General features: G+C 60.9%; 1 protein-coding gene across 2 annotated transcripts in view; it reads left to right on the top strand.

The window, feature by feature from the left end:
- Window positions 1-1,879: 1,879 nt before the first annotated feature.
- The window catches only part of MAP2K3 (mitogen-activated protein kinase kinase 3), a 28,352-nt gene continuing 7,120 nt past the window's right edge, over window positions 1,880-23,111 (top strand). The window contains exons 1-8 of one of the 2 annotated variants that reach the window (XM_035563531.2): window positions 1,880-1,983; window positions 17,561-17,593; window positions 17,851-17,920; window positions 19,123-19,171; window positions 21,468-21,581; window positions 21,901-22,020; window positions 22,447-22,563; window positions 22,799-22,850. In XM_035563531.2, the coding sequence (XP_035419424.1) occupies window positions 1,968-1,983; window positions 17,561-17,593; window positions 17,851-17,920; window positions 19,123-19,171; window positions 21,468-21,581; window positions 21,901-22,020; window positions 22,447-22,563; window positions 22,799-22,850 (571 nt within the window). In that variant the 5' untranslated portion in view covers window positions 1,880-1,967. Of the gene's footprint in view, window positions 1,984-12,431; window positions 12,889-17,560; window positions 17,594-17,850; window positions 17,921-19,122; window positions 19,172-21,467; window positions 21,582-21,900; window positions 22,021-22,446; window positions 22,564-22,798; window positions 22,851-23,111 lie in introns of those variants that run through there. The other variant, XM_035563532.2, reaches the window with a different exon arrangement.

Raw genomic sequence — 23,111 nt, forward strand, 5'->3', positions numbered from 1 at the left:
AAAGCTGATTAATTCACCAGGCCGCTCGACGTGCTTGGTCTGTGCGCCTGCAGCACCCGCCAGCCCTCAGAAACGGACGTCTCCTCCTCCGTGCAGAGCCTGGTGCAGGCAGAGAGAGGGGCCGAATCCTGCACCCGGCTTGGGGCCGCAGGGGGGCTGCTGATGCCACGGCGATGCTCAGGGAATCAGTTTGGGAAACCCAAGGAGAGAGGAGGCAGGAGGAGTGGTGTTTGTGTGCCTTCGGGAATGCTGACAATCCACAGAAATTCCTGGGCACACTCGAACTGGGATGCTGGGACACTGGGATACTGGGACACGGCTCTGCCTTAGCCTGGGCCGATTGCCCTTGCTCTGCCCCATGCACGGCTCCGGCCAGGACTCGCAAAGAAATAACGCTGGCAGTCACCGAGCCCAAACCTGCTCGCATCAGCCGCTCCGGAGCTCCAGCCCCGCTGCTGATTCAGAGATCTGGATGGCGAAAAGCCAGGACGGTCCATCCCGATCCCACCTCCTGCTCGCCCGGCCCGGGGGATGACACGGGCAGCCCTTGCGTCACCGCTAATAACCCTGCGGTCGAGCTGTTGTTTTTTTTTTTTAGGAAGGCTCCTCGCGTGTGTTGAAAGACTTGAAAGGCGGGGAATCTACTACGTCTCTTGGGGAGGTAATTGCTCGCTGTTAAAAACCTGTAATTTATTTCTCATTTGAACTTTTCTAGCTTCAATTTCCAGCTGCTAGATGTTATGCTGTCGCTGCTGGATTAAAGGTCCAGCCAAGGCATCTGGCCCCCCACAGACGCAGCCCCCAGCCCCTTCCCTTCTGTATTCCTGCCTGAATTCCTGGCGGGTTTTCCAGCCCTTGAACCTTTTCAAAACACGCTGCAAAGCCCAGATCAGAACCGAGCGTGACTGTGCTCGAGTACCACCCCTCCTTCTTACCCCCCTGGGATACGCTAGGTGTTTCCTCCAGAAAATTGCACTCACAACAAGAAACCTCCGCAGGCTCCGGATGGCCGGGACGCTGCCGGGACAGCTCGGGGCTGGCTGATGGGACATGGGTGACCCCGAGCAGGATCCCACGGAGGACGCGATGGCATCACCACTGACGGTCCCCACGCCTGGGCCAGGTGCCCGTGGGGCTGCAGCACGGCGGGGGCCCCTTGCATCGCCCCGGGGCAGGCGGCACGTGCAGGCAGGTGAGCCTGATGCATCAGGGCTGCAGATATGTGGGTGATTCTCCTCCGGGGTGCGAGGAGGGCTTGGGGAGAGCCCTGGGTGCCCCTTCCAGGGGTTGGGGAGAACCCTGGGTGCCCCACGCCGCCGAGGATGGAGCGAGGGTGCGAGGGTGCGGGTGCAAGGCAGGGGGTGTTGCTGAATGTCCTGCAGCGGGGTGCTCCCCCAGCACGGTGGCAGCTTCTTGGAGCGTGCCTGTGGGTTTTCCCCAGCTCCTGGCCGGCCTGAGCCCTGCATCCCTGTATCCCTGCATCCCTCCTGCCCCAGCAGGGAGCCCTGGGGGGCAAGCAGGATTTTTGGGGGAGCCCTGGCGGGTGGCGAGCCCTGCTTTCCCTTGCCATGGGGGTGGCGTGCGGCCAGCCCCGGGCACGGGGGCCCTGCGGGGAAGGGAGAGACGTGGAAAGGGGGGAAAAGACGCGGAGGGGCCGCGGGGATGCTGCGGGCCCCCGCGGTGAGTCACCGAGCCTCCGGGCGGCCGCGCTCATCCCCCGCCCTCGTCGCTGCCTCCCGCCCACAGTGCCCGAGAACCATAAAACTCCCCCCGCGCCGGGGGGCGGCGACATAACCCCGCCCCCTCCCCGCTCTCAACCAATCGGAGCGGGGCTCCGGCGGGCGAAGGGGCGGGACTCCGGCCGCCGGGCCCTGCCCTTCGCTGTTCTTCCTCCGCCGCCCGCCTCGCTGGGCCGGACTCCGCCGGGCGCCGCGCTCTGCCCGGGCGCTGCGGGGCCGCCGCCAGCCATGTCCGTGCCCAGAGGTAGGACCGGGGCCGGGGGGGGGGATATGGGCACCCCGGGACCCCCTTCCCTTTTCCTCCGTTCCCGGGCTGCAGGCAGCCCACGCCGTTCTATGGGCACAGCCCGGTTGGGAAGCGTGGGGTCGGGGGGAGTAAGGGGGTGTAAAGGGGTGTAAAGGGGGTGTAGGGGGGAGTAAGGGGGTGTAAAGGGGTGCAGGGGGATTTTGGGGTGCAGGGGGCCAAGGGGGTGTAGGGGAGCACCGGGGGGGACGAGTGGTGAAGCGCCCTGGGCGTGCAGCATGTCGATAATTTTTTTTTTTTTTTTGAAAAAAAAAGGTGAGTTTGGTCCAGCTGGGGAAAAAAAAAAATAAAAATCCCCCAAACCCCAAAAAGGGGCGTTAGGGGGTCGTGGGGCCATAGTGGGGCAGCGGGGGGGGGGGGGGGGGGGGGGGGGGGGCAAGGTGTTAAGTGTCGTGTGCGTGCAGCACGGTGATAAATTTAAAAAAAAAAAAAAAAGTGAGTTTGATAGAGCTGGAAAAAAAAAAAAAAAAAGCAACAAGCTGACCCTGTTCTGGAGGAAACGGCCCCAAATCGCCTCTCTTTCAATGCTGGTTGGGGGGCTTCGGTGAGCGCCGTGCGTGGCTTGGGGCAGCCCAAGGGGGTCCCCGGGGAGCACCCCCCCCCCCCCCCCTTGCGCGGGGCTATGGCCGTGGGTGGCGGTGCCACCGGTGGGACCCGGCGGTGCCACCCGGCACGGGGCAGGCAGTGCCACCGCGTCCCCGAGGCCGGCGAGGGCTCGTCCACGAAGCTCGTGCCGCCGGCGTGGAGCTCGCGGGGCTTTCCTCCCGCGGCCGTGATGCGCTGGAAACTCGAAGTCAGGAGCCATGTGAGCAGATGAACGCACCTCGGCGTGACTTTTTATTTTTTGGGGCTTTTTTTTTTTTTTTCCTCCCCCCCCCCCTCCTCCTCTAAATGATCCGTGTCTTAAACGGAGGGAATGTGGACCTGAGTTTCCTGTTTGCTGTGTAAGCCGGGGCGTGAATCAGCGGCGATTTACGGTGCGCCGAGCGGAGCTGCTGACTCACGGGTACGAGCGCATGCCTCCCGCCTGCCCCGGCTGCTGCTGCGGGGCTGCAACGGGCTTCATAAAAAGGCTGCGGGAGCCCCGCCGTGCCCACACCTCCCCTGGGGCCCGCGTGGCCCGGCCGCCTGGATGGAGAGCCGAGGTGAGCCCCGGCAGCCCGCCCGGGAGGGTTTCGGGGGGCTGCTTCGCTCGTGGGGTCGTGGGGCCGCGCGCGTGTTCTCGCGTCCTCTCCTCGTGCCCTGCTGGCTGCCGAGACTTGGCTCGGTTTGGGTTCTGCCTGAAACGTGCCGGCTCCTGGAGAGGGCTTGCCAGCTGCGTGCTGCTCCGGGGGGATGCTGGGGGAGAGCAGGCTGCAGCCTGGAATTTATCCTGGGAGATTCGGGTGGCTTTGGGCTCCTGCTGGCTGAAACCTGGAATTTAACTCGGGAAATTTATGTGGCTTTGGGCTCCTGCTGGACGTAACCCAGGATTTAACCTGGGAAATTCAGGTGGCTTTGGGCTCCTGCTGGATGTAGCCTGGAATTTAAGCTGGGAAATTCAGGTGGCTTTGGGCTCGCTCCTGCTGGCTGCAGGCCAGAATTTAACTTGGGAAACTCAGGTGACTTTGGGATCCTGCTGGCTGCAGCCTGGAATTTAACCTGGGAAATTCAGGTGGCTTTTGTGCTTCTGCTGGCTCCAGCCTGGAATTGAACCCGGGAAATTCAGGTAACTTCGCTTTCCTGCTGGATGCGTCCAGGAATTTATCCCGGGAGATTCAGGTGGCTTCGTGCTCCCGCTGGCTGCTTTCCCTGCCGGAGGTGACCGGGGCAATGAATGGAGACCGCTGCCTTGTGGCTTGCAGGTTGGCCGTGCCCGTGACTGATGCGCACAAAAACTCGGCTGCCGTCACCTTGGCTTAGTCACGGGGCTGTCTCCTGCCTCCGGAGTTTTTGGGGATGCGCGTGGCCGCCCGTGACACGCGGGATAGGAATGGTGCCGGGCCAGAGCCTTTTCCCCGCGCGGTGCTAAACATAGCTTCCGAGATAAACACCTGGTGGGGATTAGGGAAGCTCAGGAAGGATTTCGCCTTTCTTCCTCTTCCCGCTGCCGGGTTGATCCGAATTATCTCGCGGGATGAGGTGTGCGTGTGGGAAACCCTCGCTGGCTGGTTCTGCGTTACCTCGCCTTGTCGAGCCTCATGGTTACCCAAACATGCAAAAGCTTATTTTGCATGTTTGGTTGCCTATATATATATAGATAGATAGATATTTGCTGGTTGCCTCGGGTCCCCAGCGCTCCCTCCAGCTCCGTTTTCCCAGCTTGGTGGCGGGATGGGAAGGAATTGCGCCTGGAGCCGTGGCGCTGCGCGTGTGCCCATTTGGAGAGCTCTGCGAGGGGCGCCGTGATCTCAGCACGTGGGCATGCTTCGAGAGCGCATCCTTCCCCTTAGCCAAGAGATTTTCCTCCGGGAGGACCCCACGGGTTTGGCGGGTGCCTGGATGGGACCCGAGGCCCCTCACCGCCACGTGGCTGTGTTTCTCCAGGGCCGGCAGCGCGGCCGGTGCCCTCCGCGCGTGGCCAGCGTGGGGGCTCGCAGCTCTGAACCCGCGGAGCCAGGCTTTTGCTTTGCGCCTGCAGAACGTCACGCTGGAGGTGATAAAAGTACTGAGCTGTGCTTCGGCAGCCCCTGAAGGCTGCTCTCCTGCTTGTCAGCCGCTACCGGCGCTCTGGGAGGCGGCTGCTTTCATTCCCCAGGCCCGGGCTGCAGCGCGGGGCTGAGCCAGGGGTTGCTTTGAGCACAAACCTGGCCCCGAGGCTGGTCGCTGCCAGAGGGAATCCGTGCGTGCACTGCGGGGCTTCTCCGTGGGTGCCCAGGTGTCGGGTCCCGGTGACTTTGGGGCCGAGGATATGGGTTTTTTGACGGAGGATTGCTTCCACTGGGTTAACGGTGGCGGGCCGCTCGCTGGGGGGGAGAGCCGGGAGAGGAACTTGTGTTGTCTGGGGGTAATTTTACTCGACCAACAAAAACTTTGGGGTTTTACGGACGTGACTCAGGACTGCTTGTGGGTACGCATGGAGCTCGATTTACCCACAGCTGCTTGCTGACAAAACTCTGCAGTGCAGGTCGAGTCCTAGCCAGGGATTTTGAGACGGCAGAGAGGATTTTTTACGGTGGGAACTGGAAGTTCGTGGTCTTTCTTTCCCAGCTTGGGAGATGCCCCATCTCCCCACGGCCTCTTCATCCCCATCTGAGTGTCTGTCCCCAGAACAGCCGGGCACGGCCGTGGGTACCACACCGGCACGAAGCGGGTCTGGGTCTGCTTGGTGGGGTCTTCTTGGTGCTGCCTGACGTCCTGCAGGGGTGAGGTGGGTCCCATCCTGCCCTCCAGCAGCGATTGGAAGCGATTACCTGCGTGTGCTGCTGGCATTACAGCCTGGTGCAGGGGGAAATGAAATATTTGGATCCGCGGGCTTTAAGGGTGGAAGGGACGATGGTGAGCATCGTGCTCAGCTGGAGCCAGCCAGGAGCTCAGCGCGTTGCTGCCAGGGCTGTAGGGCACAGCAGCATCCCCACGTGTCCCTGGTCCCTTTGGTCCCTGGCTCCGTGACTTTCGCTTAGCGAAGCCCAGGGGCAGGAGGAGCAGCCCCCAGCGAGCAGGGGAAGGCGGTGGCCTGGCTGGCACCGGCTCCTTTGGGAGCTGCCAGCGTGGAAGAGGAGGAGCCGGGGGGGGATCTGTCCCCTCCAGGCTGCGGCAGGGTCACTGCCAAACCGGGTCTGTCCCGTGCTCTAAGCCAGGTTTGCATCTTCTCAAGTGAAATGCTTATTTTTTAAAAAAAAAAAAAAAAGGATAAATTTCCTTTAAAAACATCACACGAGTGGGAGAGGAGGCAGGATGAGGAGGAGACAAAACTTACCAGAAATTGTTTGCAGAGCGTCCACCCTTCCTGCCCCCTACACCGCCACAAAAAATAATAATAATAATAATAAAAAAAAATCCTCCTTTTGGAAAGGAGGAAGCCTCCTTTCGGTACAAGCCGTTTCCCATCAGAGGCTGCTAACCTGCGCTGTGGTTTGGTGCTGGCACCAGCGGGGCCGACGTGCCCGATAACTGCGTGGGGCTGAGCCTGGTGCCTGTGTCCCGCATCCATCCGCGCCGGGAGCCGCACGATTTGTCCCTGGCTGCGGGCTGCTCTCCTGCCGCGGTAGTGCCGGACGTTTGGTATGTTTTTTAGGAAAGGTAAAGCTTTTTTAAGTACTGCTTTTTGTTCAGCCAGAGCTCTCACATTTCCAGCAAACAGAATCTGCAGCTAGCGTTGGGTCCCGCTGGTGCCCCTTCAGAGGCGCTGAGCGGCGAGAGGGTGAAACGCTGGGTGCAGTTAGCTGGGGGCAGAGCATCTCCAGCTCGGGCTGCGCCCCCTTTTCCTTCTCCAAGTGCTGCAGCAGCAGTTGCAGGTCGGGAGCGCTTGGCAAGGGCAGCAGCAGTGCGCCAGCCGAGCGCTTCTGCCCCGGGGCGGTTGTGACACCGGCGCCGCTTCCTGCCGGGGCCGCGGGCGGACGTGTGCTCGGAAAATGGTTTGCAACCAGCGCGGCCGGATCTGGAAGCAGGGAGCCTGCTGCTTCGGGGCCTGGGGGGGTGGTGGTGGGGGGCTCGTCCTGGGGGTCCCTGCTCCTCCCTGCCTGTTGGATCCGTGGTGCACGACCCTGTGCAGATCGGGGATGGGATGGGAGGATGCTCGGTGGGTGGTACTGCAGGTGCTGGATGCCGACCGCCCGGGGTGGATTGGGGTTATTTAGGGGAGCAGGGGGTTATCTAGGAAGGCTCGGCGCGCCTGTGCTCGCAGGTCGGTTAGGTACTGCGGTCCCATTCATAAAAATTCCCTCTTAGCCCAAATCTTGCAGGAAAGCCCCCCTGCCTCGGCCACCCGTCCTGCTCTTAGCAGCTGGAGGCACCTGCAGCCCGAGCAGGTGCCATCTCCTGCTGCCCGCAGCTCAGTAGCACCAGTTTTTTCCTATTAAAGGTAGCAAAGAGCAAATACAGCGTGTGGGGGAGGTATTCCCTGCTGTGGGACAGAGATCTTGCTGCGCTGGGGAAGGGGAGGCCGGCCGTGCTTGGGAAGGAGAGGGCGGGTGAGGGCTGTCCCCTGCCCACGGTGCTGCACGCTGCGGGCTGCCCCGTGCAGCTCATCCCTAAAAGTGACGTGCCTCTTTCTGTAAGAGCCGGATGTGTTCGGCAGCGAGGCTTTTTAAGAAAGCTGCTCTGCAGAGTTAAAAATCCCCTGCCGCCGCGGACTGCTTGGTTTGTCTCCTGAAACGCTGCCAAATTGCGCTTCGGGCGAAAATGAACGGACCTGGTGCCAGGGCTGCTCTTTGCCTCCTCCCGAGCACCTCGTAAAGGAGCAGCGAGGTGGCAGACCCAGCCACGTTCCACACCTGTCTGTAAAACCCCGCGCTTACACCCAGAAAATCCCCAGAAAAGCCTCTGCAACCTGTTCCGTCTGCGTTTTTGGTCGATCCCTGCGGTTGCATGGCTTTGAGCACCTTTAGCTCCGAGCGCCAGCGGGCTGATGGTGAGCTGCAGGAGCTGGCAGGGAGCTGGGCTTGTCCTCTGGGGCCGGGCCACCCTAATGTGCTCTGCAGAGGCTGATTTTTTTTTTTTTTTTTTTTTTTTGCCCGTCAGAAGCTTTTTGCAGGTATTAATTCAGCCTGGCACTGCCCGGCTTGGTGGAGGATGCCTGGGCAACAAGAGCGGAGTGGTGGCTGCAGGGGGCACCTCTGGAAATGGTGGGTGCATTTTAATCCAAGTTCTTTATCAGCCTCGCGTGAGCTTTGTTGAGGAACCACGGAGAGCCTCAGCTTTTCCTCCGGCACCTCTCCCGTCCGTGACATCTGCTCTCCGCGTACGTTCCGGGCTGCTGCAACGCTTCGCCCTTAATTTTTGGATCCCCAAAGAATTTCTCGTTCGGCAATCGTGGGCTTCCCCGCGGGGTTTTACAGGCACAGCTCGGCGAGGGAAGCCGTGTGTGGCAGCCGCGGGGCCGGCAGCCAGCGCGTGTGTTCCCCTTATCTCGAGCAGGTTTCACCTTTTGCACCTCTCCTTCCAGCTCCTCTCTGCTCCATTTCATGCGCTGCCCTGCAGCGCGCCGCTCTTTTACCCCCAAAACGCTGACTTGCGCCTTGCCCTTTGGGGTTAGAAGGGGATTTTTCTTTTTTATTTTTTTTCTTGTCGTTTTTTAAATGGAAATGATTCTTGGAAGCCCCGAGCGTGCCCCAGGAAAAGCTGCGAGCTGCAGGCTGGGCGGCACTGAGTCACTGCGTGCTCCTGACCCGCGACGTGAGCCGGATGTGTCGGGACAGCCTCTGCGGAGCCTGCTGCCTTCCCGGGACGTCTCGAACCGGCTCTGTGAGCAAAAACCTGCCGGGCTCATTTCCACCCAGCCTCGGAAACGTTGCGACGCGGTGTGAATAGGTGGATTCCCGAGCAGGGGGCGAGGAGCGCGCAGCAAAAAAAAAAAAAAAAAAAAACTAAATAATCTCCAGCGAAACGGAAGCAGGCGAGCGAGGCTGTGCCCTTCCTGCGCCGGGGCTGCCACGTGGGGCTGCGGTGGGGAAACGCTGCCCGAGCCGGGCACCAGCCAGAGATGCCCTGCGGGTGCTGGGCGAATGCAGGGCACACGGAGGGGTTTTCGGGGTGTGGAGCTGCCGAGAGCCCGCGGGGGCGACGCTTTGCAGCAGGGGAGTTTGGAGGAGCAAAGGAAAATGGTTGCGGGCGACTTCTGCAAAAATGTGGAGCTTAGCAAGCGTGCTGCGCTTTTTTTTTTTTTTTTATATCAAATTGTAACTTCCTGAGCTGGTGAGCGGCTGGGGCTGGCCTCAGGCAGCAGCTGGACGCGGGCTGGGATGCGGACGTCAGTCTGTCCCCGGCGGCGTCGGGTAGGGCTGGGGCAGAGGGAGCAGAGGCTGCGGGTGGCCGCTCTCTGCGGCGGTTTCCACCCTCCCGCCTCGCCAAAGACTGAGGATCTCACCCGGTTCCCCCGTCACGGGATGGGTTCTGCCTCTTTGCTGCACCCCAGTTTGCTCCTTTCCTCCATCTCGGCTCGGAAAAGCGCGTGCATGGATGTAGTCGGGGGAGAAATGTGGGTAGAGGCAGCAGCTGAGGGTGGTGAGGCAGAAATCCCCGTGCGGCTTCAGGTGCAGCGCGGGTTTGGGCACCGGAGAGCCGCGTCTGGGCGTTGTGCTGCGCCAGCGGTGCTCCCAGCCCTGCCTCCGTCGAGCCGCTGGTGGTGACGGGCAGACAGACGGACCTGTTCTGACTCACGGACCCCGAGCTGAGTTTGCAGCACCTGCAGCCAGCTAACAGCCCTCCTTGTGTGAGCTGCGTGCACCTGGTCCTGACTCAGCGGGCAGCTGTGACCGCCGGGCTGCGGGTGCCAGCTCCCAGTCCCCGCGGGTGGCATCACCCGGTGCCTCCCCGCCTCTCCAGCTGCTCCCTCTCCTCCTGCCCCCCCCCCTTCCCGGAGACATTGCAGACATTGAGCGCTTCCTGATTATTATAATAATTATTATCATTGCTTTTCCCCCCGCAAATTCCACTTTCAGAGCGGGTACCCACGTACGTCATTTACTGGGATGAAATCCCTTTCCCCGCCCGACATAAATTGGAGGGAGGATGGCAGGAAGCTAAACAAGTGATTTTTAATTCTATTTATTTATTTTTAGTCGTTAAGGCTCGCATTAAACGCAGAAAGAGGCAATACTTTGCCCTTTTACCAACTTTACAGGGTTTTGTGGCCAACTGGAGGTACTTGAAGTTGCACCGAGCCGGGTAGGACGGGCTCAGAAACCAGAGCAGGAGCGGAGCCGGTGGTAGCAGTTCCGCCTCTCCCTCCTGGCTTTTCTCGAAGCGCCGTCTCCTTTTTCCTCTCCTCCTGCCCATGAAGTCCCCGGGGCTGGGGTTGCTCCCAGCCCTTTGTCTCGTGGCGGCACGCCAGCGCCGTGCCGGTCCCGGAGGTGGCTCGTGGCCGCCTGTTCCTTGCTGCTGGTTCGGAGGGTGCACGTGCTGCGGTGCCTGCCCTCGGTGGCTCCACGCAGCAGCACGGCGAGCTCCCAGCAGGTGCAGCCTCTGCCACTGCTTTTTTTTTTTTTTTTTGGGGGGGGGGGGGGGGAAAATCCACCCTGAGCGATGGACGTGAGTGTGCAGCCCTGCAGGATGCTCTGCCCGGCCCCGCGCCTGCTCCAAAGAGGTGCCCTGCGGCTGCGGGCAGAGGTTTTTGCACAGCTCCTGCTGTACAGCTGCGCAGTTTTTGGCATGGCGTAGCGTGTCCGGTAACGCCACGGTGCCGCTGCCAGCTGGCCGCTGCTCTGACGCTCCCCGAGGGCAGCCTGGGCTCTGCTCCTGTGGGTTTCCCAGCGCGGAGCCTGTCTGCGGAGCCCCCGGGTTGCAGGGCAGCGAGCTGCCATCTGGGAACAAAGCACAGAAGCAAACGTGGTTGGTTTTTTGCTTTCCCCCCCCCGCCCCCATCCCTCGGGGTGATGCAGGTAACCTAAAAATCCAGCTGGAACGTAGCTGGGCGGTGACATCCTCCCGAAGCCACGGCGGAGTGGGCCGGCCGGAGCGTTATCTGGCTGCCGCACGGAGCTGGGGCGTGCCTGGCAGCCCAGGGCTGGCAGCAGGGACGTCACCGCGGCGGTGGCTTCAGCTGATGTCCCCGTCCCCAAATCCCTCTCAGTTTTGGGGTACCGGGCGCTCGCAGTGCTCTCCTTGCGTCGCTCTTGGCATCACTGCCCAGCCGGAGCCATCCCGCTCTGCTGGAGTGATGGGAGCAGAAAGGTGACCCCGTTCCCTTTCCTACTGGATTTTGTTGAAAGGTTTTGCGTAAAAACAGAGCTGTCATAGAGCTTTCTGGTCGGGATTGGGGCCGTGGTCCTGCCCACGGGGTTTTGCTGATCCTGGGTCCCCGCTGCCAGCCCGGTGCATCCTCCCGGTGTCCCCGGCCTCATCCAGCCCTCGGAGAGGCCGCGGGTGGGCAGGGGAAGGGTGGGGAGAGGGCTTGGTGCTGGCAGGCTGCTGCTTGAGCTCATTGCTGTTTTTAAGGGTGTGCTCTTCCCCTCATTGAAGCCTGGCAGGGAGCGGCGGCAGCTGCCCGGCGTGCGAGGTTCGGCCGCTCAGAGCCCGGCAGCGGGGCTGGTGGCCCCGGGAGCTGCAAAACGACGGGGCTGGCTCCAAAAAAATGGCATTTCCCGGCACGTGGGATGTGCCGGGGCAGCACGGGCTCCACGAGGGGCTGTAGGGATCCTTGGAGCATCCCCTGTATGGGACGGGGACGTTGCTGCAGAGCTGGGGGCCAACGCGGGGCAGCTCTTGTGTCAGCATCCTTTCTGCGCCGATGATCTCGGCTTGAAACTATACCCTGGGAGTGGAAATGCTCCCGAGGAAAATATCTTCCGCGGTCCTTCTGGGGCTTGTATAAACACTATTTAAAATTAGAGCCGCTCATTAGGTTGGTATGCGCGTTCACCTCGACCTCTGACTTCCCTGCCTGCAAATGCGCGCGGGGCGGCGCAGCCCGCGAGTCAGGGAGCAGCGCGGGAGCGAAGCGGAGGCATGCTCCTGTAATTAGGGGAAGGTAAAGGAGCTGGTGCGGCATCTCCCCTCCAGGCTGCCAGGGAAATTGAAAACAGAGCTGCAGCCTGTTTGGCTTTGGTTCAGGGACGTCGGCGCTGGCTTCTGCCCGGGTGGCGCTGGGAGAAGAGGGGAGGGCAGCGATGCTCTGCCACGATTCTCGCACGTGTTGGCGGAGCAGCGGATGATTTTTTTTTTTTTCCCCCGCCTCCGGCGTTCTCCCTCGCTATTTACCAGCGAAATCCACGCAGCAGCAGCTCGGACTTTGCCAGCGGAGGTGCCGTCTCAGTTGTCACCCTGGAATAGCTGCCGAGCTCCGCGCGGGTATTGTAATGGAACAATATTTGCGCTATTTGTTGTGGTAATGGTTGTCAGTGGCAAAGCAATTAGCGGGGCACCTGCGGCGCGAAGAAATCCGACCTCGTGCCACCTGGCACTCCCTGGGTGCCAAAGGGCTGAGCGTGGGCGCTCGGGGCTGTGTGTTTGAGCCCCCTCCCCCCCCCCCCCCCCCCCGAGCGCTTACATCCCTCGTGCCCTGGTGTTTTTGTGCGCTGCTTCTGCACGGGGCCGCGGGCATCGCCGTGCAAAGCTCTGTGCCGGGGGGCTCAGGAGGGCAGGAGCGATGCTGCTCCCCCCCCCCCCCCCCCCCGCCCCATGGAGCCCATCCGGCTCACGGCAGCGCTGCCCAGGAGCTTTGCACCGTTGGGTTTTTTCTTCTGGGGAGGGGGACTGAGGTGGGAGAGGCGTGTTGGGCTCCGAGGGTTGAACCCTCCAGCGGCGAAGGCGTCCCCCCCGGGATGCGCCGCAGGAGCCCTGCGCCTCGATGGCTCCCGGCGCTGGCTCCCCCCCAGCTTCCTGTTGACGTCAGCGGTTATTTCGCCCGCTGCAGTTTTTACAACTGTTGAGCTTTTCAAGTGTAACCCGAGCTGAGACCGGCCAACCTCAGCAGCTGCCCATGCGGGGACGCGGCGCTGCCGGCGCCGTCTCCCCCAGCCTTCCTCGGCCGCTCGCCGGCTCGCGGACCCCCGGCACGCGGCGGGGACCCCGCACGGCACCAGGGGGCTGCCGGCGCCTTCCGAGCATGCAGCCCCGCCGGGGATAAGCCGTGGTGCTCGCCAAAAGGGCCCGGCGGCGGATCCCTCGGGCCCTTTTCCCTCCCTCCTCCGGCTCCCCCATCCCTCCCTTCCGCCAGGCGTGCCGTTTCTGTTCTTCATTTCTGGGAAACCATGGACAAGAAGCAAGGTGGGTGTTGCAATTTCCAAAGCACGTGCCGGGGGGGGGGGGGGGGGCGACCGAATGGCCGATGGCGGTGCTAAAAGGGGGCGGTGGAACTTTTTTGGGGTCCGTCCACGGAGTTTTTCTTCTCTCTGCTTGCTCGGGAGGGGGGGGGTTCTGCATGTGCGGCTCAGGATCTATTTTTAAAGCTCTGGAAGCTTGCATGTTTTGCACGGGGTTGGAGCGCTGGCATCTTAGCAGAAACCCAGCAGAGCTCCGGGAAGGAGCCTGTCCCTGTTCTGGTGGTGTTCCCAGGGCTTTCCAGCAGCCCTTGCACGCCCGTTGCAGCCGGCGGGGGCTTCTTGTCCAGCACGCTCGGGTTTTTCTCTTTCTCTTTTTGCAGAAGTGCCGGGCGCAGGGCGGCGGTGGTTTGCAGGAGCCCCTCTGCAGGCTGATGAGTGATGGCTCTCGGCAGGTTGAGCGCCGCTTTTCCGCTTACACAGGGAGCTTTTTCCACTCCCGTGACCAAAGCAGCCAAATTCCCCTCTCCGCTTTGTTGCACCCTGCCTCTGTTTTTCATTTTTTTTTCCCTTTGGGGATCTCTTCCCCCCCCCGCCCCCACTTTGGCCCTTCCTTTGCGGCCAGGCTGGGACCCACCCTTCATCCCTCTGCCTTTTCTGCAGCGTTTGGCTCCCGTCTGCAGGTCGAGGGGAACTGGGGGGGACCCAAAACGTTTTCCCCAGCAGTGTTCGACTCCTGTCCGCAGGTCGGGGGGGAATTGGGGTCACCCAAAACTCTTTGCCCAGCACTAACCCCACCGTGCAGCCCCGGCGGCAGCCCCTGCGCCCGGCAGGTCCATCCGTGCTCCTGGACTTCACCTGGAGCGCTGGGGAGGCACGGAGAGGTTTGATTTCAAAGGTCAGCTCAGGCAAATAGCTTTATTTGCAGTTCTTTAGGTTGTCCTGTTCGCTTCTCTCCACCCACGCCGGCGGAGTGGGAAGGACAAACCTCCCGGGGAGAGGTGCAGCGGCGGCAGGGAGGAGGATTTCGGTGTTGAATTGAGCAGTTCCAGGAAATGAATGTGTCCGGTCTTAGCTGGTGCAGACTGTAGCACGAGGGGGGGGAAAAAAAAAAAGCCTTTTTTTTTTTTTTTTTTCTTTCTTTAGGAGGAAATGGTGCCTTTCTTAGCATAAAGGATGCAGTTACGTGCCTGCGGCGTCACGTGGGTTACGAGCTCGGCTGCGCTAGGAACTTCGGTCAGCTCGTTTTCCCCAGCCCGGGTGCACGCACGGTGCTGTGTGCCCCGGGACATGCTTTGGGCTCATGCTGGGGGTAACGGGGCTGGGATTAATGGGGCCGTGCCCCCGGGTTGCCCCATCCACATTTGGCTGCTGTGGAAGTGATCTGAGGTCGCCACGAGCTCCAGGGAGCAGTTGCAGGCTCTGTGCCTAGCAAGAGCCCCGTGTCCTGGGAAGCTGGAGCATTCCCAGGACTTGCAGGTGACAGAAAGCGTCCCCCTGTCCCCAGCAGCTCTCCCGTGGGGTCCCAAATTGGGGGAGAGCTGCTGAGAGCCTGGCAGGTGACAGGGAGCTGAGAGCAGCCGCCTGCGGGGGCCGACAGCAGATGCTGCCCCGGGACCTGCTCAGGGCAGAGGGGGTTGAATTGCAAGGTCGTGCCGGGCTCGTCCCGCCGCCCGTTTGTTCCTCTGGCACCGGGCGTCCTGCTCTGGGGCTGCCACCAGCTTTGGGGGTGACACTGGGCAGCGTGCTGGGGACGGCGGTGCTGGGCTCTGGTCCCCCGTGGCCACCGTCTGCCCACCCCGAGCAGGCTGCGGGTGTGCAGAGCTTCAGGACAGGACCGTTTGCCTCTTTCTTTTTCTTCTTATTTTATTTATTTATTTTTTTAAATTTATGTATTTCTGGGCTGTGCTCAAGAGGAAGTGGCTCCTGCCCGCTCCACCCCTGCACGGCCGGACCCGTGCTGCTTCTGTGGCTGCGAGCAGCAGGAGAAACGCTGCCAGCGCTTCCCCCGGAGGTTTGCAGGATGCCGGAGAGTTTGGTGCCGTGGCAAACGTGGGGAGAGCAGGGAGAGGCAAATCCCATCCCCGCCTTGGCTCCCCCGGCTGCGGGGGCAGCGTCCCGTGGGGACAGCCGTGTGATTTTACTCCTGCAGGCTTGGGCTGAGCTGGGTTTTCCGTCCCTGTGAGCAGCCCGGGCAGAGCCTGGTGTCACCGGTGCTCTCTGGAGCTAGGGAATGTTTTTAGGGGCTGGGCGTGACTAAGGGGAAGGGGATTGTCGCTGGCACGGTGACACTGGGAAGTGCGGGGCAGTGGTTTGGGGCTGTGGGGGAGATGGGCTGGTGCACAGAGCCCTCCTTGCAGCAGGGTGTGAGCGCTCTGTGGCTCTCTGATTCTGTTTCACGGGGGACAACCGATGCACGGAGATGCGACGCGGCTTTCCAGCGCGGTGCACGGGGGCTTTGCAGCGGGGATCTCCCCGTCCCGTGCTGACCCTTCCACCCGTGCTCTCAAATCCCGCTGCGGGCACGAGGCTCTGCGTTGACTCCCGACCCCAACGCTCCTCCTGCCAGCTCCTGGGGCTCCAGCGGGGCTGACGCCGCAGCCTCGGGGCCGGCTGCGTGGCGGACCCCGCTCCTGCCGCGTGAGTCAGCGCGCTGCGAGCGGCGCTGTCAGGGGAGCGGGCAGCACACAGGGAGCATTGTGCTCCTGCTGGGGTTACTATGGCAATTGGGGAGAAGGAGAGCAAACAGATTAAGCAAAATACCAGCCGGGACGGTGTGTGTGTGTGTGTGTGTGTATGCGTGCCTTGGGGGCGGCTGTTTCAGGGCTTCGGGCGAAGGTCTGGCTGGTGGCTGCGCCCTCCGCCAGGCAGAAAGTGGCTGGGGGAGCAGCCACGGGATTGCAGGGGTTTGGTTCGCCCTGTCCCGGGGTGTTTTGGCCGAGCAGGAGGTGCAGGGTTGGCCTGGTGGGTGTTCAGCAGCATCCCTGGACCGCTGCCTGCATCCCTGAGCCATCTGTAAAATCCAGCACCCTGGGTGGGATGGGAGCGTGTGCCTCCCCCCCCCCCCCCCCCCGGGCTCTCCCACCCCCTGGCTGCAGGAGGATGCTGCAGCCCCTCAGGTTTTGGCTCTGGGGCTGGCTGCAGGGAGGGAAGGCGGTGCCCGAACCCGGGGACGGCAGCTTTCGTTTGGCTCCGTTTTGGGTTTGCTCCCGGCGTTGCTCAACCAGGTATTTTGCAGTGTCCTCAGTGGGTGCACGGGGATATTTATAGCTCCCTCTGCCAGCCCGGCCGGGCGCGGGGCCGGGAAGGGAAACCTTGCAGGTTTGTGAACCGGTGATCAAACCCCGTGATTGCCAGGACAGTGTCAGCTCTCCAGGGCTGGTTTCCAGCCCAGCAGGATGGGTTTGGTGCGGAGCAGCCAGGCTGCAGCTGCCCACCCATGCTGCCTCCCCCAGCAGGGCAGGATGCGTCCGGGGGCATCTCCCCTCCTTCCTGCCCAAGTCCCAGCTCCTCGCCTCTTCCCCTCCCTTTCGCAGCAGCGTTGGAAGCGCTGGACTTTGTCCCAGGAGCCGTTCCTCATGGCAGGGAGCCTGCCCGAGGCCACGAGGAGCCGGGAGGTGCCTTCCCCGTGCTCGGAGCCCACCTCTCAGGGCTGCTTCTCGTGCAGCTCCCCAAGGTTAGAGGCACCTTCAGCTGCAGGTCACCGCAGCCCCTTGTCCCTGCAGGGGATCGGGGCGGCAAAGCAGGGCTCTGGCTGTCTCTGCAGCTCTGTCCCATTTCAGTCTCCGTCCGGGGAGGATCACACACGCTGAAGCTGGATCATTCCCAATTTCCCTTCCTGGCAGAAAGCGCACGACCCACTGTGGCCGTGTGGTCCCTCAGCCTCCCTGGGACAGCCTCGTGTCCTGGGGTGGGCACCGGGCTCTTAGGGTCATGCTGCAGTCCCAGCTGCACGCTGGACCTTTATACTGGTTGTCTCTTGTCCCCTTGGCTTTGTCTGCTAGTGTGTGACCCCCCTGGCAGCCCCTGGGGCTGTCAGATCTCCTTGTGCTGTTTGGAGCTGGGCAGGAGAGCGTCCTGAGGGCTGCTCCTGACGGGCCTGGCCTTCTCCCAGGTCTCAGCCCGTGCAGACCAGGCCTGGATTTGTGTCTGGCAGTGCTGGGACAGGCAGCTCCTGCCCGGTTTTGTGCTATTTTCCCTTGGTGGCACGTGGGGGTGTCCCCTTTTGGGGTGGGAGTTAGTTACTGCTTGGCTTACTTGTGGCCTGGTGGCCTTCATCCCGCTGTCGGCGTGGAGCAGAGCTGGCCTGGCCGCTTCCCTGCCTGCTTCTGCAGCCGTGATGGATCTGTCCCATCCCGTCCCATGTGCAGCAGGCTCTGTGGGGCTGCGAACCCGCTGAGAAATGGCTCCGGGCGTCCCAAACTGGCCTGGCCGGGAGCCTGGGGCCTGCTGGGGAGCGCAGGAGCTGGGGCAGGGGAGAGCTGGTCGGGGCCCCGCGCACGGCCGGTGGCGTGGGGACCTCTTGTGGCTGGTCAGCCCGGGCTGGGGCTGGGTGCCAGCACCCCTCTGTCCTGTCGGCGTGTTCCTCTGACCGTACGCGGGGCCGTGAGGGGTGTACGCTTTGTGCCTGCTGCTCTGGAGCACCAAAACTGACCCCGTGTCTCTCTGCTCTCTTCCAGATTCCAAGGGATCCTTGGAGCCGCACAAACCAGGTAAGCGCCCAGCAGGAACAGCAGCTTCAACCCATCTCCTAAACGGCAGCGATTAGAAACCCCAAAGCAGAGGAACCCTTAATGGCCACGGGGGTTAACAGGCACTTTTGGGGTGGCTGGAGGAGCGTTGCAAGGTGTGAGACCAGGAAAACGGTTTCTGTTGGTGCACCCCTGGGCTGGGTGGCTGTGGGTAGGAGGATGCTTGAAGGAAGAAAAACAAAAATGCCAGTAGCTCACGTGTGCGTCTTCTCTTCCAGTGAAAAGCAAGAAGAAGCGGGAGCTGAGGATAACATGTGTCCCCATCAAGCAGCCCGTTGCCAACACAACGTAAGTGCGGTTTGACGAAAAGCAGGCAGCTGAAATTCCTGCTCTGTGATGCTCTTCCCAAAACACCTTGGGCTGTGTCCCCGCCGCTGAGCCCTGCTTGTTCCAGGAGCCCTTTCCAGAGACCCTTGACAGCTCCGGGAGAGCAGTGAAATCCTCAGAGGGGAAATTTCACTCCCTAAAAGCCCAGATAGGGCAGATCCCCCAGCGGGGGAGCTGGGGAAGTCCCCCGTTAGTGCCGTGCAGCCTGGCATGCACGCAGCAGCCACCTCCTTCCCCTGTGGCTGCATCTCTCTGAATTTCCCCTGGCGAAGGTGTCAGCCTGGAGCCTGCAGGGTGCTTGCACGCCCAGAGCGCTCCTGTAGAGGCTGGTGCCAGGTGTCCGTGATTCCTTTTCTCTGCGCTTTTTGAGGTGCAGTGCAAATATTTGCGCAGTGCAAGGCTTTTGCCACGAGCCTGAGCACTTCCTTGAAGCCGGAGCTTGCTGCATCGCTCTGATGGGAGCTAAACAGGAGGCTAAAACAAATTGCTCAATTTCCAATCTGACAAGGTCACAGCTGGGGAAAGCACAGAAGCGAAGCACGAGGGACAAAAGGCTAATGTCTGCCCCAAAAGCACCCTGCTACCAGTAGTGGGAAGTGGGCAACGATGGGGAAAAAGCCATAAAGGAAGGCTTTTTGCCAGCGTGGTGTTGTGCAAAGTGTGACACTGTGAAATGGTGGCTGCTCCGCGTGCCAGGCTGCCTGGAACAGGCCGTCAAGTGTACACAAATGACTCACTGGTGAGGAATTACCTGTTGTTCCCTAGGCGTGTGTTTCGGGCTACGTGGCTGTCCTGTTACAACACCTGCCTGTCAAAACATGACAGCTGAGCCGCTCTGCCGCAGAAACATCTCATCTGATCAGTCGGGGTTCCTTGGGCTCGCCTCCCGAGCGGGGATGGTTTCGTAGCCTGCTGGTTCGATGCACGCCTCACCTCACTGACTCCCCGGGGTTCTCGCTGGCTGCGTTCAGCAAATGCTTTGTGGGTGGTGTTCGCACGATGAAAGCGTTTGTGAGCGTTTGGAGGGGGCTGATCTGAGCCCGTAACAACAAGGCATGGTGGAAAGCAGTGGTTGAAAGCGCTTGAAGGAACACGAAACCTGGCCCTGCAGAAGGGGGACCACGGAGCTGTGCTTTCCTCTGACTCTCTCTCTTTCCTTGCAGGCCCCCGAGGAACCTGGACTCCAGGACATTCATCACCATCGGAGATAAAGTACGTGCTGACGTGGTTTCTTTTTGCTTCTTCCAATTTGAGAGACCTGATAAAAAAAAAAAAAAAAAACAAAACAAAACAAAAAAACGCTGCTAGAAATAGCCACTGCTGCTCTTTTATTTCGTTCTCTTGTTACGGGCTCTCCTGGGGCTGCAGAAGGCTGTTTGCAAGTGAGCTAAAAATGTGGGGTGGTGCCTCGGGTCAGCCCTGCGCCTTGCTGCTTCCCCCCCAGGCTGGGCAGGTCGCTCCGTGGGCACCATCGGGGCCCCTCGGTGCAAGGCTTTAGGGTTTAGGGAGAGCTAGGACGGAAGGGAAGGGGAGAGAGGAGGCAGCTTGGGCTAGGTCCAGGGCACAGCCCCACGGCCCTTGTTGTTTTCTAGCTGTTGTGTATTAATAGCTCGGGGAGAGAGGCTCCCTGTGGCAGCCTGGGCACAGCGTGTGCACTGGGCGAGCGCTGCAGCGTGGGGACAGCTCTCCGTGCTGGCTGCTGTCCCTGCAGGGCCTTTCTCCAAGGGATTCGGCAGCTGTGCTCTGCCTGCTCTGGTGCTTGCAGGAGGGGTCTGCTCTGGGCACTGTAGTGACATAATGTGGGGTGGAGGAAGAAGGTTTGGGTGCAAGGGCAGGTTTGGGTCACGGGGTGGAGGATGACCTTGCGTCCATCCGATCTGTGCAGGTGATGTCCTGAGTCTCTGCAGGGCAGGGGGTGAGGGATGCAGCGGGGGGGATGCTGATTCTGTTGGTGCATTGCCCCTGCCCCTGGGCAGGGCCGTCCTGGTTCCTGGAGTGTGCTGGGAACTGCCAGCTTCTGGGGAAGCCTGTGGGTAAATGCCAGGAAAAAAAAAAACTCACAACAATAACCTGGAACAACTGCACAACACGTGTCCTGAAAAGCACCACGAGATCCTTCCTGGAGGCTGCTGCAGGAGCAGCGAGCCTGTACCGTGCCTCTGCCCAGGCCAGCAGGACGGGGGCGGGTTGCAGGGTCCCCACATCCCTGCTCTCCTCTCCCCTGCACCCACAGCCCTGCCCGGGACAGGACCGGCACCTTCCCGTGCCAGGCAGCGCATATCTCACCGCTGAGCTCAACCCCAGCCCTCTCCTGCTCCCTGCCTCGGCCGCCTGCCAGCCACATCTGGCTCGCATAAACGGGGCCGGCGGCGCTGCTTGCTGCTGGCCGCCCCGTGGCCAGCGTGGCTGGGGAGCTGGCTAGCCACCAGCCCGGCAGCCCCGGCTCCCATTTTGGCCCCCCAGCACTGGGTTCTGCTTCCCTTCTGCCCTGGGCGTAGCTCGCGGGCGGTGTTTCCGACGCGGCGCACGCTTTTCCCACCCTTTGTGGCTGCTGGGTCAGTTGGGCATCCTGGTATTATTTTTCTTCCCCGGGACCGGAGGAAGACTCGCAGGCTGGCTGAAGTTCTGCCTGGTTGAAAGGAGGTCTGTAACTTATTAGGAGCGATGAATGCAGCCTCCAAAAATAGCCCGTGGCTCACTCGAGCAGTTTATGCCCTGCCCAGCAGCGCAGGCAATTACAGGGTAACGCGTGCTTAGGGAAACTTGTCTGGGGGTTGCGCACAGACTCGCTCGCTCCCTGCTGCACTCGGCTGCCTGAACACTGGGGGTTTGTCTTTTTCCAGCCTGAAATGAAATCAATGTAATTGCACTCGCCTGAGCTCTCCCCTTGGTGCTAGCTCACGTTGTGCCTTGCTGGCCGCTTTCTGGTGGCGGGGCGAGGTGCTGAAAGCAGGCACAATCCGAGCTGCCCGGTGCTGGGAATCTGGTTGCGGCGTGTGCCACCCCGTCTAAGAGCAGCTTTGCACAAGCTGGGTGCTGTCGGACACCTGGGCGTGCTTGTGGTCACACAGGGGCAGGCGGGGATGCCCTGCTGGGCACGGGGATCTGGTGCCCATCCCGATTGCTGCCCATGCTGGCAGGGGAGCTGTTGAAACCCTCCGAGTTGTTCACCGCAGAAATATCCTTGGGGCGGTCGTCCTGAGCAGGCAGACAGGCACCAACTGCTGGGGCCCTTTTCAGGGGCAGCGTGCCCTGGCTGAAAGGATGAAACTCCTGATCTCTATCTTCAGAGGGAGAATTCAACGAGCCCTGGTGAGTTTGGGGCTCAACAGAGTGAAAAATGCGTCCATCTCCTCTGAGCCTGGTGCCTAGAGCTGCTGGAATCCTGTAGGCACCATCATTTGGGAACGCTCTACATGAGAGAGATGCAGGCTTTGGATTTTGCCTTTGGTGATAAGCATGCCTATGTCTGATTGTTTTTGTTTTTTTTTTACCTCTCTCTCTAAAGAACTTCGAGGTGGAAGCTGATGACCTGGTGACGATTTCGGAGCTGGGCCGTGGGGCTTACGGAGTGGTGGAGAAAGTCCGGCACGCGCAGAGCGGCACCATCATGGCCGTGAAGGTGAGCTCAGCTGCCTGCCAGAGGGCTGGAGGTTGGGGCGTGCAGCTCCTGGTCGTGACAAAATGGGGACAGAGAGGTGCGGGAGGCTTGAGGATTGCTGGGCTTGGCAGCCTCCGGTGTCCCTGCGCAGCCTGGTGTGGCTCTTTCAAAGCAGGCTTTAAAATCCAGGTGTGGAGCCCTGGGCTTAGGTGGTGTCATCCCTTAAGGAGCTGTCTGGAAGAGGGAATCTGGGCATCTCCTGAGGGTGCTACTGGCTGCAAAACCCCACCTACATCAAAACCCTCTTTTCCTTTTTTTTGTATCTTTTTTTTTGTCTCAGAGGATTCGAGCGACTGTGAACACTCAGGAGCAGAAGAGGCTGTTGATGGACTTGGATATCTCCATGAGGACGGTCGACTGCTTCTACACCGTCACCTTCTACGGAGCCCTCTTCCGAGAGGTACTGGGCTGGTGGGGAGCTGCTGGGCTGCACAGCACCTTGGGGCCAGGGGAGATCTCCAAAGGCACAAAGCTATCTCAAGCCACCTTGGCTTTCTTCGGCCAAGCTGGGCTGTTTGAGATGGGGCAAAGTCAAACTCCTGCCTCCGCCAGGCAGCGTGCAGCAGGTCTCTTTGTCCCCACGTTGTCCTTGGCTGGGCTGGATTTCAGGGAGACCCTCCTAGGGGGGGCTGTTGCAGACAGTTTTGGTGGTACCTGAACGTCTGTGCCCATCGCTGCCTGGTGTGGAGGCAGCGTGCTGGTGCCTGGGGAGCTCGGTTTGCCCTGGGTGGAAGGGGCAGGGTCTGTTTGTCTGTCCCCACCACTCCCTTCAGCTCCTGGGGTTTTCCAGGGAATTCCCACTCAGCTGCTATCTCTCTATCTGCAGGGCGACGTGTGGATCTGCATGGAGCTCATGGACACCTCCCTAGATAAATTCTACAAGAAAGTACTAGAGAAGAAGAAAACCATCCCTGAAGACATTTTGGGGAAAATGGCCGTGTCTGTGAGTGCCTCTTGGGTTCATAAGTGGTTTTGTGCTCCCCCCCAAGGCCTTGCAGTGATGCATGCCACCCCTCACATGAAACTCAGTGCTGTGTTTTGCCCTCATGGGGGGTTGAGTGCAGCCTGTCGGAGGTCTCTGCTCAGGCACACAGCGTTTAGAAATGAGTGGTGTGTTTGCAGTGAAATGCTTTTGCTGTGTGTGTCTAACAGTCCTCTCCTGCTCTGTTTGTCACCAGATCGTACGGGCTCTGGAGCATCTGCACAGTAAACTGTCCGTAATCCATAGAGGTAGGTGCTGGATGGGATTTGTGTGTTGTGGTTGGAGTGCTAACTTTGAGATAAGTTGTATGGAGTGTGCCTCTGGGGCCCCTGCAGTGGTGTCTGGTGGCACTTGGGGCCGTGGTGGGCAGACCTGGATGCCCAAGACCTGTTGCTGAGATGTATCTTTAATGTGTCTCCTTGCGTGATGTTGTTCTCTTCATCCTTTCTGGATGAAGGGTTGAATATCATGACTGATTTCCTCACTGCCTGTACTTCTGTGGACATCTC

Source organism: Cygnus atratus, chromosome 15 (genome assembly GCF_013377495.2).
Source record: "Cygnus atratus isolate AKBS03 ecotype Queensland, Australia chromosome 15, CAtr_DNAZoo_HiC_assembly, whole genome shotgun sequence".
Classification (NCBI taxonomy): domain Eukaryota; kingdom Metazoa; phylum Chordata; class Aves; order Anseriformes; family Anatidae; genus Cygnus; species Cygnus atratus.